General features: G+C 38.8%; 1 protein-coding gene across 2 annotated transcripts in view; it reads left to right on the top strand.

Annotated features, from left to right (window-relative positions):
- Positions 1–13,369: 13,369 nt before the first annotated feature.
- Positions 13,370–18,125, top strand: part of TTK (TTK protein kinase) — a 38,293-nt gene continuing 33,537 nt past the window's right edge. For both annotated transcript variants that reach the window (XM_032152600.2, XM_032152595.2), the window contains exons 1-4: positions 13,370–13,491; positions 14,606–14,746; positions 16,573–16,795; positions 17,146–17,252. In XM_032152600.2, coding sequence (XP_032008491.1) covers positions 14,608–14,746; positions 16,573–16,795; positions 17,146–17,252 — 469 coding nt within the window. In that variant the 5' untranslated portion in view covers positions 13,370–13,491; positions 14,606–14,607. The remainder of the gene's footprint in view (positions 13,492–14,605; positions 14,747–16,572; positions 16,796–17,145; positions 17,253–18,125) is intronic.

Genomic DNA, 18,125 nt, shown 5'->3' with positions numbered 1-18,125 from the left:
ACCATCTGCAGGCCAAGGAGAAAGGCCTTACCAAAAACTGGCCCTGCTGGCACCTTGACCTTGGGTTTCCAGCCTCCACAACTGTGTGAAAATAAATTTCTGTTTTTTAAGCCATCCAGTCTGTAATATTTTGTTACGGTAGCTTGAGCTAACTAATATATATCTTTACCCCGAAGACATTTCTTCCCATGTCTATTTGGTTCATCTGAAATTTTGATTACTTCAGGTAAACTAAGAAGGGTGATACGGGTTGAATGTCTGTCCTCTTCAAATCTCATGCTGAAATGTAATTCCCAATACTGGAGGTGAGGCATAGTGGGAAGTATTGGATCATGGGGGCAGATCCTACATAAATGGCTTAGTGCCATACCCCTGGTGATGAGTGAGTTCTCACTCAGTTAGTTCATGTGAGATCAACTGTTTAAAAAGAGTCTGGAACCTCCCCCTTCTCTCTCTTGCTCATGCTCTTGCCGTGTGACATGCTGGCTCCCCATCACCTTCCGCCATGATTGGAAGTTTCCTGAGGCCCTCACCAGAAACCGAACAGATACTGGCACCATGTTTTCATACGGCCTGCAGAACCATGAGCCAATTAAACCTCTTTCTTCTTTTATTTTGTTGTTGTTGTTGTTGAGACGGAGTCTCTCTGTCACTCAGAATGGAGTGCAGTGGCATGATCTTGGCTAACTGCAACCTCCACCTCTTGGATTCAAGTGATTCTCTTGCCTCAGCCTCCCAAGTAGCCAGGACTACAGGCGTGTGCCACCATACCCTGCTATTTTCTTTATTTTTGCTAGAGACGGGGTTTCACCATGTTAGCCAGGCTGGTCTCAAACTCCTGAGCTCAAGCAATCCATCTGCCTTGGCATCCCAAAGTGCTAGGATTACAGGTGTGAGCCACCGTGCCCGGCCCTCTTTTCTTTACAAATTGCACAACCTCAAATATTCCTTTATAGCAATGCAAAAATAGCCTAACACAGAAAATCGGTACCAGGAGTGGAGTGTTGCTATAAAAATACCTGAAAATGTGGAAGTGGCTTTGGGACTGGACAACAAGCAGAGAGGTTGGAAGAGTTTGCAAGGCTCAGAAGAAGACACAAAGATGATGGAAAATTTTGAATTCTTAGAGACTGGTTAAATGATTGTGACCAAAATGCTGATAGAGATAGGGATAGTGAAAACCAGGCTGAGGAGGTCTCAGGAGGAAATAAGGAAGTTTTTGGAAACTGGAGTAAAGGTCACCCATGTTATGCCCTAGCAATGAACTTGGCTTCATTGTGTTCATGTCCTAGGGATCTGTGGAAGTTTGAACTTAATAGACGATTTGGCAGAAGAAATTTCAAAGCAGCAAAATATTAAAGAGGTCACCTGGCTGCTTCTAGCAATTTATGATCAGGAGCAAATACAAGCAAATACAGGAGCAAAAAAACAAGTGACTTAAAGCTGGAAATTACAGTTAAAAGGGAAGCAGAGGCCAGGCATGGTGGCTCACACCTGTAATCCCAGAACTTTGGGAAGCTGAGGAGGGCAGATTGCTTGAGATCAGGGGTTTGAGAGCAGCCTGGGCAACACAGTGAAACCCCATCTCCACAAAAATACAAAAAAAAATAGCTGGTCATGGTGGTGCACCTGTGGTCCCATCTATTTGGGAGGCTGAGGCAGCAGGATTGCTTGAGCCCATGAGGAAGTGGCTGCAGAGAGCCAAGATTGCACTACTACACTCCAGCCTAGATGATGGAGCAAGACCCTGTCTCTAAAATAAAATAAAATAAAATAAAATAACATAACATAACATAACATAAAAAATAAATAAAAGGGAAGCAGAGCATAAAAGTTTGGAAAATTTGCAGCCTGGTCATGTGGCAGAGAAAGAAAAAGCATTTTCAGGTAAGGAATCCAAGCAAGCTGTGGAGCAACCACTTGCTAGACAGATTAGCATGACTAAAAAGGAACCAAGTGCTACTATCCAATACAAAAGGAAAAAGGCTTCAAAGTCATTTCAGAAACCTTCAGAACAGTCCCTTTCATCACAGATTCAGAGGCTGATATAGTTTGGGTATTTTATCCCTGCCCAAATCTCATGTTGAATTGTAATCCCCAGTGCTGGAGGTGGGGCCTGGTGGGAGGTGTTTGGGTCATTGTGGTGGATCCCTCATGCTTGTTGCTATCTTTGCAACGAGTGAGTTGCAATAGTGAGTTCCTGCAAGGTCTTGTCATTTAAAAGTATATGCACCTCCCTCCCCACACTCTCTTGCTCCTGCTTTTTCCATGTGAGGTGTCTGCCCCTGCTTCACCTTCCACCATGAGTAAAAACTTCCTGAGACCTCCCCACTAGCAGATGCTGGCACTGTGTTTCCTGTACAGCCTGCTGAACTGTGAGCCAATTAAACCTCTGTTCTTATAAATTACCCAGTCTCAGGTATTTCTTTATAGCAATGCAAGAATGGACTAACACAGAGGCCTAGAAGGAAAAAATGTTTCAGGGGCCAGGGCCAGGGCGCCACTGCCCTGCCCAGCTTCAGGATACTGCTCCCCGCATCCCAGCCATGCTGGCTTCAGCCTCAGCTCAAAGGAACCCAGGTATAGCTCGGCCCACTACTCTGTAGGGCACAAGCTGTAAGCCTTTGCAGTTTCCACATGGTGTTAACTCTACAGGTATGCAGAATGCAGGAGTGAAGAAGGCTTGACAGCTACCGCCTAGACTCCAGGGGATGTATCAGAAAGCCTGGGTGCCCAGAGAGAAGACTGCCACAGGGGCAGAGTCCCCACAGAGAAACTCTGCTAGGGTAATGCTAAGGGGAAATGTGGGGGTGGAACCCCTACACAGAGTCCCCACCAGGGAACTGCCTAGTGGAACTGTGGGAAGGGGGCTGCCATACACCAGACCTCAGAATAGTAGAGCCACTGGCAGCTTTTATCCAAAGCCTGGAAAAGCTGCAGGTACTCAGCTCCATCAGAGTAGTTGTGGGTGGCTGCACTCTAAAGCCACAGGGCCAGAGCTGCCCAAAGCCTTGGGAGCCCATTCCTTGTACCAATGTGCCCTGGATGTGAGACATGGAGTCAAAGGAGATTATTATGGAGCTTCAAGATGCAGTGTGTTCCCTGTGGCATTTTAGACTTGTGTGGGGCCAGTTGCTTCTTTCTTTTGGCTGATTTCTCTCATTTGGAATGAGAATATTTACACAATGTCTGTGCCACTATTTTGTCTTGAAAGTAAATAACTTGTTTTGATTTTACAGGCTCGTAGGTGGAAGGAGCTTGTCCTTGAATCTCAGGTGAGACTTTGGATGCTGCACTTTTGATTGAGTTAATGCTGGAATTGCTGGAATGAGTTAAGACTTTTGGGGACTACTGAGAAGAGGATAATTGTATTTTCTAACATAAGAAGGACAAGAGACTTGGGGGACCAGGGGCAGAATGATATAGTTTGGATATTTGTCTCCTCCAGATCTCATGTTGAAATGTGATACCTCATGTTGGAAGGAGGACCTAGTGGGAGGTATTAGATCATGGGGGCAGATATCTCATAAATGGCTTAGTGCCATATCCTTGGTGATGAGTGAGTTCCTACTCAGTTCACATGAGATCTAGTTGTGTAGAAGAGTCTGGGACCCGTCCATTCTCTGTCTTTCTTCTGCTCCTTCCATGCGCCGTTCTGGCTTCTCATTATTTTCCACCATGATTATAAGCTTCCCGAGGCCTTCACTAGAAGCTGAACAGATGTTGGCACCATGCTTCTCATACAGCCTGTAGAACCGTGAGGCAATTAAACCTCTTTTCTTTATAAATTACTCAGCCTCAGGTATTCCTTTATAGCAATGCAAAACTGGGCTAATAATAAGGGATATCAACTTACCTCTTAAGAGAGTACATCATGGGAGAGCATTTTAATTTACATTTTTATTTTCTGTTTCTCTGTCTTGTTTTACTTTTGGTCCTCTTATCCAGATCTGTGACCTGGGGGCATGAAGAATGTAGAAATGGTGACAGGGCTGTGCAGTTAGAGGACTTATTCTAATGATTAGGTCAATTATTTGCATGAGATCTCATTTCTTCACTCTGTAGTTTTTGGCAGAGATGTTTTGTTTATTAGCTACTCTGAACTATCTGGGGACCTGTCTTGATAGCTCGTTCCATGAAATGTGTCAAAAACTATTTCTCTCTGATGGTTAATCATAGAGAAATAATGTCTATTTTCACAGCTTTCTAAAGAATTGTGATATAAAATCTAGGATTAAACTTTAAAGCATTTTATCTAGACTTCCAGCAGACATACTCACTTCTGATGAGTTTCCACTCTAGATCCATTTCTGAGGATGCTTTCAAAATGTACCCGAGATCAGAGATCAAAGGCCATTCACCCAGATAACCAAACACTCTTAAGTCTGTTTTCAGAGACCTATGCCATGTTAGGTGTTTCTGATTTTAGTGTTTTAGTAATGATAGCATGGTATATCTTTTTCCTTATTTTATTTCTATCCTATTTGTGCCTTCATATTGAAAAAGGGGTTGGCGAAGGCAGTGGATAGTTGAAGCTTGCTTTTTTATACATCTGAAAATCTCTACCATTTTCCGGGAGTTTTGATCATGTACATTAATGTGATTGTTAATATGGTTGGATTTAAATCTACCGTTTTGCTATCTTTTTTCCATTTTCCTATCTGTTCTTGTTTACTCTTTTCCTCTTTCTCTGCTTCATTAGTATTAAATGAACATTTTTTGTTTTCTGTCTTTTGTTCACTTAGTAGCTGTGTTTTATTTGTTTGTTTGTTGGTTGGTTTTTACTTGTGTTTGTTTGATTTTAGTGGCTACTTCAGGGTTTCTAGTGACACTGTCCAATAGATATATAATGTGACCCACATATGGAATTTATATGTTTTCTAATAGCCACACTTTTTAAAAGTTAAAAGAAGCAGGTGAAATTAAATGTAATATACCCAAATTATTGTAATTTTAATTAATAATAATAATCAATATTAATAATTTGCAACAGTATATAAATATTAATGGTAAATTTTATTCTTTTTACACTATGTCTTTGAAATCTGGTGTGTATTCTATACTTAACAGCACATTCATTTTGGGCCAATTACATTTCAAGGGCTCAAGAGCTACATGTGGCTAGTTACCAGGATAGACAATGGAGGTTTATAGAGTTCACCTTTAACTTATCACAAGTAATATACCAACTTATGTATAGTAGAAAGAAACCTTAAATAATATTCTTTCATTTTCCTCCTCCCAGCACTGGTGTGAGTGTTGTCATGTTTTACTTCTCTATATGTTATAAACCTGACACTACATTGTTATTATCTTTTGCTTTAGTTATCTCTTAAAGAGATTTCAAAAATAAGAAAAATATCTTTTTACATATCCACATATTTACCATTTCCAGTATTCTTTATTCTTTTTTTTTTTTTTTTTTTTTTGAGACGGAGTCTCGCTCTGTCGCCCAGGCTGGAGTGCAATGGCGCAATCTCGGCTCACTGCAAGCTCCGCCTCCCGGGTTCACGCCATTCTCCTGCCTCAGCCTCTCCGAGTAGCTGGGACTACAGGCGCCCGCCACCACGCCCGGCTAATTTTTTTTGTATTTTTAATAGAGACGGGGTTTCACCGTGGTCTCGATCTCCTGACCTCCTGATCCGCCCGCCTCGGCCTCCCAAAGTGCTGGGATTACAAGCGTGAGCCACCGCGCCCGGCCTATTCTTTATTCTTTTATGTAGATTCAGAATTTTTCTGCCTGAAGGTTTCCTTTAATAATTTTTGTGGTGCCATTCTACTGGTGATGAATTATTTCGGCTTTTGTATGTCTGAAAAAAAAATCTTTATTTTCCCTTCATAGTGAACAATATTTTTTGCTGGAAATAACAATTCCAGGTTTACAGAATTATTTTTTCTTTTTCTTCCAACATTTTAACCCTTTTCCTGTTTGCCCCAAGAATACATGCCTGTAGCTGCTGTGTTTACCCTGAGATAAATTTGCCACAAAATATCTCACTTTTATTATTTTTGCATCGTTCTAGTACATTGACTTTGGAAACAAAAGACATCATTCTACTTACAACATTCTGGGCCAGGTGAGGTGGCTCACACCTGTAATCCCAATACTTTGGGAGGCTAAGGCAGGCAGATCACTTGAGGTCAGGAGTTCGAGAACAGCCTAAAAATACAAAATTAGCCAGTCGTGGTGGTGCACACCTGTAATCCCCACTACTCGGGAGGCTGAGGCAGGAGAATTGTTTGAACCTGGGAGGCAGATGTTGCAGTGAGCTGAGATCACACCAGTGCACTCCAGCTTGGGCAACAGAGCAAGACCCTGTCTCAAAAAAATAAAAAATAAATAAAATAATAACAATATTACAATATTCTGTTTTTAGTAGTGGTGTTTTGTATTTCCATTTACAAAACATAGTAATTCTCAATTGCTGAAAATGTCAAATCCTAGAAAACACAGCATTCCTACGTGTGATGTTAACATCATTCTCAAAGAGTTGTTGGCTGAAGATTGACTTGATGAATCCAATTTTTTCAAAACTGACAATACTGATGATTCAGACAATTCTGATGTTAGTTGCTTTTAGAAATAACTCCAAGAGCAGTTTTTAGATTTTATTTTCACATTGAAAATCAGTCAGATTTGCTTCAGCCTCAAAAAGCATGTTTATGTAAAATTAAATGAGTGCTGGCAGGCAACTGTAGTTTTTTCTCCTAAATGGGAAAAGGGTTAAAGATGTCACTCCACTGTTGCCCAGCGTACATTGTTTCTGGCAAGAAGTCTACTGTTCTTATGATTGTTCATTTATATGTAATATGTATTTTTCCTCTGGTTGCTTTTAATATTTTCTCTTTATCATTAGTTTTGTCCAATGTAATAATGTGCACAGGTGTTGTTTTCATGAAGTTTATTGTGTTTAGAATCTGTTGAACTTCTTTAATTTGTTTGTTTATGGTTTTCAACATATTTAAACAAATTTTGGCCATTTTTTCTTCAAATACATTCTTCAATTCTCCCTTCTTTCTTTTGAAAACTCCAATCACATGTACATTATGCCACGTTGTTTTTCCACAACTCACTGAAGTTCTTTGTATTTTTGTTTCTTTGCTTCTCTGTGCCTTATTTTGCATAGTTTATTATTGATATGTTTTCAAGTTTAGGATATTTTGTTTTCCAGACTATAATCTGCTATTAATCCTATCCAATATAATTTTTATTGCAGGTATTGCATTTTTCATCTCTATACATTTGGTTTTGGTCCTCTCATATATTCCATATTTCTTTTTAACATGTTTACACTTTCCTCTACTTTCTGGAACATATGGAATACAGTTAACAATTACTGTTTGTCTATTAAGTGGGTACTCTGTGCCACTTCTGTATCTGTTTTAATTGACTGATTTCCACCCCCACTTCCTCACTTAGATTTACATTTTCCTGCTTTAAATGCCTAGTAATTTTTTAATTAGATGCCAGACGTCGTAAATTTGACCCAGTTGGATTTTCTTATATTTCTATAAATACTGATCCTTTTAAGGTTTGCTCTTCAGCTTTTATAGACTGGGCCATTGCATGCTGTAGGGCTAATTTTGCCCCAGTTCTAAGGCAATATCATGAGTCTTCTACTTCTTGCTTTGTGAACAAAAACTATTTCTTGCCCTTTATGAGCTCTTGATATTACTCCCTTTTATTCTTTCCCCTGGTTGTTATTTTCCTCTGGTTTGGGATAGTTTCCACATACACTTGTACTTACCAGTACAGAGCTGGAGACTCAAGGACATTCTCTGCAGATTTCCAGAATTCTCTCTCTGTTCTGCTCTTTTTCTCTGGTACTCTGTCCTGTGAACTTCACCTGTCTTGGCCATTCCAGACTATGAGCTCCATCTTCTTAACTTTAGAATACCAGGCAATGCCTGGGTTCTCTCTTTGTACACTGAAGCTTGGAAACTCTCACCAGTAAGTAATCTGGAGGCAACATTATGACTCACTTGTTTGTTTCACTATTCTTAAGGATCACTGTACTGTACTGCCCGATGTCTGATGCTTGAAAACCACTATTTCATTTATTTTGTATTGTTTTTGTTGTTACTGTTGTTTCCAGAGAATAAATCTGAACCATGTGTCTTCAGCTTGGCTGGACTCTAACTGTGTATTTGAGAATTTTATTATTTTTAGAAATCTAAATGTACAGACTTGCATTTATCTCTGTAAATTGCATATTGTCGCCTTTGTCCTTTTAAAGTATCTTCTAATTTTGTCTTTTTTTGTTTTAATTCATATGAAAAGTTAAGCATCATTTTTATATGTTTGTGACACAGATAAGATATGTAGTTTAGAATAAAACCACAGACAGAGTTCTGAGACCTTCTACTAGGGATCAACCTGAAGCTCTCCTCAAACCATTAACAAGTGATCTCGGAGAAAAATGACCCAGAGTTGCAGAACTACTTCACATTAACCATATGGGAATTACTTGCTCCTTTCTTCCACAAAAGCAATAAGAGAGCCTTTATCATTGTATTTGCCAAAGTTAAGATAGTCTGTATTTATGGCCTTCCCTTTTCTAAATATAGAAACGATCAAAATCAGAACTTAGTATATTCTATATAGCCTGCTCTTAATGCGTTCATGTTGACTTCTAGAGATCTTTGCTTCCAAACAGTTTGGTAATTGATCCCAGAATGGGTCTAAAATCTACATTGAGATTATAGAGATTAATAGCTTCCAAATTCCACCATTTCCAAAAAGGTAACACATGTCTATCCATTTCTGGCTTTCTATCATTGCTTCCACTTATTATGACTTTTCAGATATTGCCAGCAATGTTTCTGGGATTATATTTGCACGTTTTTTTTCAATATCCTGCTTATTTTCTTCAGGATATTTTGGTATATTAACAAACTATGTGAGGCTCTTTCTATATAGGAAATATATATATTATATATATATATATATATATATTTTTTTTTTTTCTCTTATTGCCCAGGCTGGAGTGCAATGGCGAGATCTTGGCTCACCGCAACCTCCACCTCCCAGGTTCACACAATTCTCCTGCCTCAGCCTTCCGTGTAGCTGGGATTACAGGCATGCACCAGCACGCCTGCCTAAGTTTGTATTTTTAGTAGAGACGGGGTTTCTCCATGTTAGTCAGGCTGGTCTCGAACTCCTGACCTCAGGTGATCTGCCCCACCTCAGCCTCCCAAAGTGCTGGGATTACAGGCATGAGCCACTGCACCCAACCTGGATACATTTTTAAGAAAAATTATGGCCAGGTGTGATGGTAATCACAGACCATCACAATGCTTCCCTGCACTTTGGGAGGCCGAGGCAGGTGCATTCCTTGAGCTCAGGAGTTTGAGACCAGCCTGGGCAACATGGCAAAACCCTGTCTCTACAAAAAATACAACAATTAGTCAGGTGTGGTGGCATGCACCTGTAGTACTAGTTACTTGGGAGTCTCAGGTGGAAGGATGGCTTGAGTTCAGGAGGTAGAAGTTGCAGTGAACCAAGATCACACCACTGCACTCCCGCTTGGGTGACAGAGCCAGAGCCTATCTCTCTCTCTCTCTCACACACACACATACACACACACACACTTCATTTGTGTCAGAGAATTTGGATGGAATTTAAATGTCTTTCTTATATAGCCTGTCCTGTATTTATTTTTAAGATTGTCAGTCTGACTGCTATTCTTCATATTGGAGAAAAAAGAAAAATAGGCACTGAGACTCCTACTTTTCTTCTGTTATTTGTCAGCATAGTTTGTTGCCTGCATGATTAAACAATACCTGATGTCCAAGTAGTGGTCCTAACTGGTCACTGCTGTTTTCCTTTGTAGAACATAATCTAAGGTGTCATTGCTGTTTTTCTTTGTGATCTATGAGGTACGTTGTTATCTCTCCTTGGCATTATTTTCTTTTCTTTTGGGTATGGCTTGGTCCATTCTGTGATAGTTAGTTTTCCTGACAGTATTCATACAGGTCTCAACATTCTTATGGGCTCACATCACTCCTAAATGCACTAAAATCAGCATACACTAGTAATGTTTTATCCAGAATAAATGACCATAAAGCAGCACACAACTGATTGCATGCTGTAAGAACTGGATTTATTATTGATCAGAAATTTTACTTTTGTGTACCCACAAAATAAATTCATGTATAATAATTAGTTTCTAAAATCAAAGTTTGGGCCTTACTGAGCTTGTGTAACAATGACCTCAATAATTGAAAAAAAAATTCCTTAGGGGGGATTTAAATAAATAAATAAATAATGGAATGAAAAAGGCAGCTGTGCTGACAGAAAAGTCAAAGATTAGCAAAAAAGTTACATGATGACAATGACAAAGTTAAACAGTCCAAACTTTTGTTTATGTGACAAAAATGTGAAACTTACCATCTTAAAATAAATCATAATCTTATGGCTAATTTTATTGCTTTGTGAAAGGCTTGACTCTGAAAATGAACAAGTTTATTCACTGTCAGATGCAGTTGATTTAAAGCCAAATGAGAAATTGTGATGCAAGAAGTATACAAATGTGTTAAATAAAATAGGATTCTTAAATACTCTAATGGTTGTAAATGTTAGTATTTAGCTAACATTTATTAAGTGCCTACAAATGTACCAGGCACTGTTCTAAGCACTAACGATGCTGTAATGAACAAAGTATACAAAAATTTCTGTATTATGGAGTTTACATTCTAGTGGGGTTAAGTTTGGAGAGTCAGAAAATAAACAAGATAAATAAATAGGTCAAATAGGTAAAACTGTAGGATTTTACAGATCACCGCTGTCCAATGGAAACACAATGTAAGCCATATATGTAATTTTCAATTTCCTACTAGCCATATTAAAGTGTAAAAAGAAACAGGTGAAATTAAATTTTCATAAGCTTTTTATTTTTGAATAATTTTTAATTTACAAAAAAATTCCAAATGTATTATACTGTTCATTCAGTTTTTCTGTTGTTAAGATCTTGCATTACTGTGATGCATTTTTCAAAACCAAGAAACCAACACTAGTGCATTATCATTAACTAAACCTCAGACTTTATTTGAATTTTACGAATTTTTCCATTAATGTCATCCTCCTGTTTCAGGATCCAGTTTATGATATCACAGTACATTTAGTTGTCATGTCTTCTTAGTCTCCTCTGGTCTGTGATGGGGTGGTATTAATTTTAATAATATATTTTATTTAACTCAATATAGCAAAAATATCATTTTAACCTGTAATTGATATTTTTTAAATTATCAATGTTTATTACTTTTTCTTATTCAGTCTTCAAAATCCAGAGTGTATTTTATACTTAACAGTGCATCACATTTCATACTCAGACACTTTCATTGGAAATACTTCATCTGCATTTGGATCTCACAAAATTTACAGTTGAAAAAGTAGGTTCATATACTTAGGTTGTTCCAAGTATGCTTAAAAGTCTTCCAATAAATTCATGACTAATGCAAGTTTAGAAAAAAGAAAGCAAAAAAAAATTACTTTAAAAAGTTTAAAAATAATCCCATGAGATATCAGTTTTCAAATTTAAATCTAAATTTAATTAATCAATTAAGGTTAATTGATTTAAAAATTCAGTTCCCAGTTGCACTAGACATATTCAAGTGCTCAATAGTCACAGACCATCATAAGGACTTTTGATTTTATTCCGAGCTATAAAGGGAGCACTGAAGGGTTTTGAGCAAAGTAGTGACATAATCTGATTTAAGATGACTTTGCTATGTCAGAGAATAAATTGAGGTGAGGCAAGGGCAGAAGCAGGGAGACCAGCCAGGAGGCTACTGCAGGTAACATCAGGTAAGTGATGAAGGTGCCTTGGACTAAAGTGGTGGCAGTGGAGGTGGGGAGAACTGGTAGGAGTCCAGGAATCTCTTGTGCTAGCCCTGACTCAATCTGTTTATGAATTAGATAAGGGATCAGGGATGACACAAAGGTTTTGGGGCTAAAAAATTTAGGACAATGAATTTGTCTTTTATAGATTTTGTAAAAGAAACAGGTTTGGGTAGGAAGATCAGGGGCTTGGTTTTGGACATTTTGAGTTCAAGATGCATATGAGACATGTAAGTGAAGATGTTAATAAGTAGGCAGTGGATATCTGAGTATGGAGTTGAGGAGAGCTCAGCTAGTGATACACATTTGGGAGCCATCAACATATAGATAGTATTTAAAGACAGAAGACGGAAGGAGACTACCAAACGAAAGTACAGAAAGAAGTATTAGGGTTAGGTCATCCAGCAACAGTATTTTCAGGAAAATGCAAGCTTTGAGATCAGGCCGCAAACAGATCAACAAGAACTGGAGGAATAATAAACTCTTTCCAGGCAAAAGCAGCATTAGATGCAATGGTGCAAAGGTAAGTGGTTAGCCAACCATGGTATAGCAAGTCATTTTGCTCTGCTGAAGCAGAAATACTAGCTAGCTGACACAGAAAGATGCATTAAGTGATTGCGAAGGGCTCTCATGCTAGCTGGGTGGCTATCCAGAGTTGGGAATGTGAGGGTTCTAAGGACAGCTTTGGAGTTAACAAGTGACAGCTGCAGTTAGTTTCCTATACATACACAAAACCAACCCGTCCTACCACAGAATATATGTCATAATGCTGGCACAACAGGCACATCCCTTTCAGTTTTGCAGACGAGGAGTAACCGTTGCCCCGGACCACAAAGCCACTTAGCGGCAGAGCCTCGCACCCGCGAAGATTACTACGGAGATGTTTTTACCCCTGAGGACACCTGAGCCCTTAAGTGGGGCAGGCTTGGAGGGAGGGGGGCCGATAAGGCGACTTCAGGCAGGGCAATCATGACGGGCGCTTGAGTTCTGCGCAGAATTTTGACAAGGGGGAGGAGGGTCTTGGCTTGAAGACAGAGCAAGGAGTCATTTAAGGATAATGGAAGGGCATAAGCGGAAGCTCAAGGATAAAAAGCACTGAAATTCTTGAGCTGGCGGCAGGGCTGAACGTAGCTCAGTGAAAGATCCTTTCTTGCCACCTCCTCTCTAAGCCAGGCTGTGAGGACCGCGGGAAACGAAGGAGAAGGGTGGCGGTGGGGTCAGCAAAGGGCAGGCCCAAGGTGCATCTTTTAGGTCCTAATGCTGGGAGCAGCCGTCCCCGCCCCTATATTCCTCTCACCGGGTAGGTTTGCCTGGCAGTGGCTACCTCCCAGGCAAAAATTCGGCCTGGTTAAACTGGAAAAAGCAGGAAAGCCCGCCCACTGGCGTCCGGGGAACGCCTGCAAAGCGCCAGCACCCTACCACCCCAGGCGCCGCACGGGTGGGGTCCGGGCCGCGGGCTCTTCCGGGGCGGGCCTCGCCTGACGCAGGAGGAGGGGCGGCCCCGTCGCACACGAACCAATCACGACAGACGCTCTACGTGGCTAGCATTGACCAATAGGAGACCACAGTGATAGCGACGGGGAAATTCAAACGTGTTTGCGGAAAGGAGTTTGGGTTCCATCTTTTCATTTCCCCAGCGTCGCTTTCTGTAGGTAAGTTCTGTCTCACCGGCGCACTGAGGAACGGCCGCAGCCGGTGTAGGGGCTCATTGTCAGCGCTGGTCGGTGAGGGGTGGGGCGAGGTTGGGGCAGCTCGAAGCCGGGTATGCGACGCGGCTAAATGAGCTGGAGGGGGAGGGGATGTCTCGCTGCCTCAGCGCGTCTGGCCGGTGGGGTGATGCGGGAGGTTTTGTTGAAGTAAGAAGTGGGTGTGGCCCACGCTGGAAAGAAGGGGTGGTGGGGTACCTGCGCACAAGATCGTTTTCCAAAGGACAGTCTCTCTTGTTTTGCGGGTTAGAACTGGGAAAGAAGGGGGTGGCCGTGGTCTGACAGTTACCTTTCAAACCTGACTTAAGGGGTGGAGTGATACCTTGCTGCAACTTTATGACTTTTTTTCATTGTTAAGCCTGAAGACGGGGCAGCATTGTTATCAGTGACACTGAGTTGGTGTTTGAGAGTCACAAAGATACGATTAACAATAAGACTGCAGACACTTTATTGAACAAACACCACCACCATGCAGATAAGCAAGTGCTCAGTACCAGTACAGTAGTTTCTTAGTGTTAGATTAAGGTAGCAAATCATGATTCTGTTAGATATGCACAAGAATAAACCTGCGGATTTCCTAATTATCAGTAAAGCCCCATCATGTTCATATTCTGCTTTGAAAGCACATGCACTGTGAAGATTTACTCAAGTAAAGCAGGCGAATAAAGGAATTGTTATTCCCATTGCCAAACGAATTCCTTATGTCTATGTCACTACCAGAATCCAAGCAATCTTTATGTGTATGTTGCTACCAGAATCCAAGCAAACACTCCATCATATTTTTTTAAGTGACAGTAAATTTGCAGATTTCTAGAGTGTGACGTCATTGATGTTATATTGGGGAAAAAAGTATACTTAGCCTATGAAACCTTGCTGAATAAATTACAAAGATGTGTACCTTGTTGTTGTGCACTTACCTCCATTAATACTAGCCTAGTAATAGCTGCATTTAGATGTGTTCACGAAACGAATGCTTTAGTCGTCTGGGTTCTAAAAAGCGAATGCATTTTTTTCTTTGATGCTAAAGTAGGAATTATGACTAGTTCAGTTTTTTTCTTAGAAATGGAGTCCGAGGATTTAAGTGGCAGAGAATTGACAATTGATTCCATAATGAACAAAGTGAGAGACATTAAAAATAAGTTTAAAAATGAAGACCTTACTGATGAACTAAGCTTGAATAAAATTTCTGCTGATACTACAGGTGAGTTTTTCTTTTCTTTTAAGTTAGTAACTGTTAGTTGGATATCCTCTAAGGTAAAGAAATAGTACTAATCACTTTATTTATAATTTACTCATGTGTTTATTGTCTTTCTCCTCCACTGGAATGCAGGCTACATGAAGGCAGGGTTTTTATCTGTTCTATCCACAGAACTTTGAATGGTGTCTGGCACATAGTAGGTAGGCACTTAAACATTTATTGAACAATGATTAATGGGTGAAAATGCCCAGAGTTTAATACTCTAGCTCTTCTAAAAGTATTAGCTCAGAAGCCTGATTCTTTACTGTATTTCAAATGGTTGGTCATTTGAATGGTGATCTTTGGATAATTTTGTTACATGTATACTAACCATTAAATAGATGAGGAATTGAAAATAAATGGAAGAACCTGTGATCTAATCATGGTGGCTGACTGTGTTCACTTTGAAAAAAACCTAGAAAATGATAGGTTTACTGTTAAGCAAAATCTTAATAGAGTATAATTGTACTTAATTATGTCACACTAACAAAGGTTGTACATCAAGGCAATTGAGTATTTTAAGTATTGAGGAAGATTCAAAGATGCTTAAAACCATAGTTTCTTTCTAGATGAGAATTTATATATTCACTATGCTACATTGTAATGCATGCTGGGCATCATAGGAATACTAGGATGATAAAACACAAATGTTTTATTTGTTGATTAGAGGAAGAATAGGGTACTCAGGCATGAGGAATGCATCTGCAAAGCCACAGATGGCAATGTGTGTTTTTTAGACATTTCACAGACTAATTTCTTAGGAAAGGAATAGGAGATAAAAATAGAAAAATTAAGGTCAGACCAAAGTAAATTTAAAACGACAAAGCAAAGTTATGCATGCACTATATTTTAGTAGAAAGTAGAAACAAATTTTATTTTTAAAAGTAAAGATGTAGGCTTTGTTGAAAGTGACTGAAGTTAATAGAAGGAATGATAGCTTCTCTGGAAATCTGAATTTAATATTGCTCAGTAATAACCAAAATATCCTGAACAGAAGACTGACATTCAAGTTATCTTTTTAAAAAACTAACACTCAAGAAAGTAAAAAGTACATTACAGTGTGAACATTTTGTCTGAAGGTTATTCTCGCTGTTTCTGTTGGTTGGGGTTCCACAGAGAGAAACCTGACAGTCACGAGAGGTCCTATAAATTCCAAAGTTCTAGACCATGATAACTATGAGTTTGTTGGACCAAGAAATTATCAGGGCCTCTAGGAGAAATATAGGTTACTTGGAGAGAAGAAGATGATTATATCATTTGTTTATTTTTTGTAAAGCTGGTTTGGTTTTACAAGTAAGTAAGAGGTATACAGAGCTAATGTTGAATGGGTAAGGTTGTAAAGAAGGTTATGTTAGGACTGGAGCAGTAAGTTTAATGAATAAATCATTGATGAGAGAATTTTCTAAGTTAATTAGTACAGGTGGTATTGGGAGAGATTTAGTTTTCTATGGATAGGTAGGATGCTAAAATTATAGTTATCCTGCAACAGCATAAAATTTTCTTAAACTACATACAATTTTTAAAGGCTACTTACAAAAAAACTCACTTATTTTCAAATTTTTTCTTTCCTTCAAAATATATAGCTTTTGGATAAAGTATACCTTCATAAAAGACAAATATACGATAAATAAGTTAGTTATATGAACTTTTACAATTTTAAAAAGTATTACAAGGACTTTATGTACGTTGATACTGAGAGTACAAATGCTTGACTATATTTTGAAGGAAAAATGCAATTTGGCATTTGTTTTATGTCTTTTCTTGTGATATATTTTGTTCCCCTTATTTAGATAACTCGGGAACTGTTAACCAAATTATGATGATGGCAAACAGCCCAGAGGACTGGTTGAGTTTGTTGCTCAAACTAGAGAGAAACAGTGTTCCGCTAAGTGATGCTCTTTTAAATAAGTTGATTGGTCGTTACAGTCAAGCAATTGAAGCCCTTCCCCCAGATAAATATGGCCAAAATGAGAGTTTTGCTAGAATTCAAGTGAGATTTGCTGAATTAAAAGCGTAAGTATTAGCATTTTAACTATGTTTAACTATGTTACATAATATGTAACTACATTGCAAAGAGAGAAAATAAAAACATGTCAGTATTGTGAGAAAATTAATATTTTTTTACCAAATGCTTTTGCTTATAGTTAACAAGAGACTAACGTAAACTCTTTTCTATGCACGTTTCCACAACAGTTTACTTATTTTAAACTGCCTAAAAAGATTTTTTTAAAATAACTTACTAGTATTTAATTTTATCCACAGAAAAAAGCAATATCCCATGTCTTTTGGAAAATTGAATGAAGCATTATCAAGTTTAAATAGCTATGTTCTTTTTAAATTTTGACTCAAATCTTTTATTACAGTATTCAAGACCCAGATGATGCACGTGACTACTTTCAAATGACCAGAGCAAACTGCAAGAAATTTGCTTTTGTTCATATATCTTTTGCACAATTTGAACTTTCACAAGGTAATCTGAAAATGTCAAATTCAAATTTTAAATAAAGGATAACTTATTACAACTTACATCCTAATATTAAATCGTATATATGAAGTGGAAATTTGAGGCAAAAGGCATTAAACTTGATCAGATGAGAATATGGGGGGAAAATGCCACCTAAATGTAAATGTAGAGAATATCTGTTATACTGGCTTTTCCATGTATAAAGAGTAGTCCAGGGAAATGAGCATGAACATTGTGTACGTGCAACTAGTTAGATTCAGGAAACATCTAAAGGACAGTAGCTGTTTCACTGAGTATTTGTAGGAAACAGGATATCAGATATTTAAGCTCTAGCTTAAATATCTAGAGCTTACATAAACTTTTCTTACGCTATGGTTTCATAGCACCAAAATGTACATTAAAGTGTAGCTATGTAACTTGGTGGTCAAGTAAACTGTGTGTGTGTGTGTGTGTGTGTGTGTGTGTGTGTGTAGCGTTAATTGGTAGTTCTTTAAAATAAAAAAAGTAAACTGCTGTAGAAACTGTTTCTTGCTCACTTGGTTCTTCATATTCTGGATTTTTTTGGGTAGGACCAAGACAATCTCTTCCTAAGACATTTTTAACCTGGCCATTCCTTAGTCTTTTCTCATTTTCCGGAGCCTTTGGATATACCCTCAGTCTGCCCGCTGGCCAGCTGTTTCCATTCTCCCACTGCCTTGTTTCTGCTACAACTGTGATCCAATTTACTGCCAGTGATAAACATATTAACAGTTGGAAGAATCCCCATGATGGTTTCCATAGCAGGGATTGGTCACTGGAGAGTATTCCCCAGGATTGAGGCTGGAGAAAAGAATTATATGACTCAGAAATGATTTGAGAACCCTGAATTTTTACCCATTC

Source organism: Hylobates moloch, unplaced genomic scaffold, assembly GCF_009828535.3.
Source record: "Hylobates moloch isolate HMO894 unplaced genomic scaffold, HMol_V3 SCAFFOLD_2, whole genome shotgun sequence".
Classification (NCBI taxonomy): domain Eukaryota; kingdom Metazoa; phylum Chordata; class Mammalia; order Primates; family Hylobatidae; genus Hylobates; species Hylobates moloch.
Note: the sequence above shows the minus strand (reverse complement) of the source record. Positions and strands in the feature narration are given on the sequence as shown.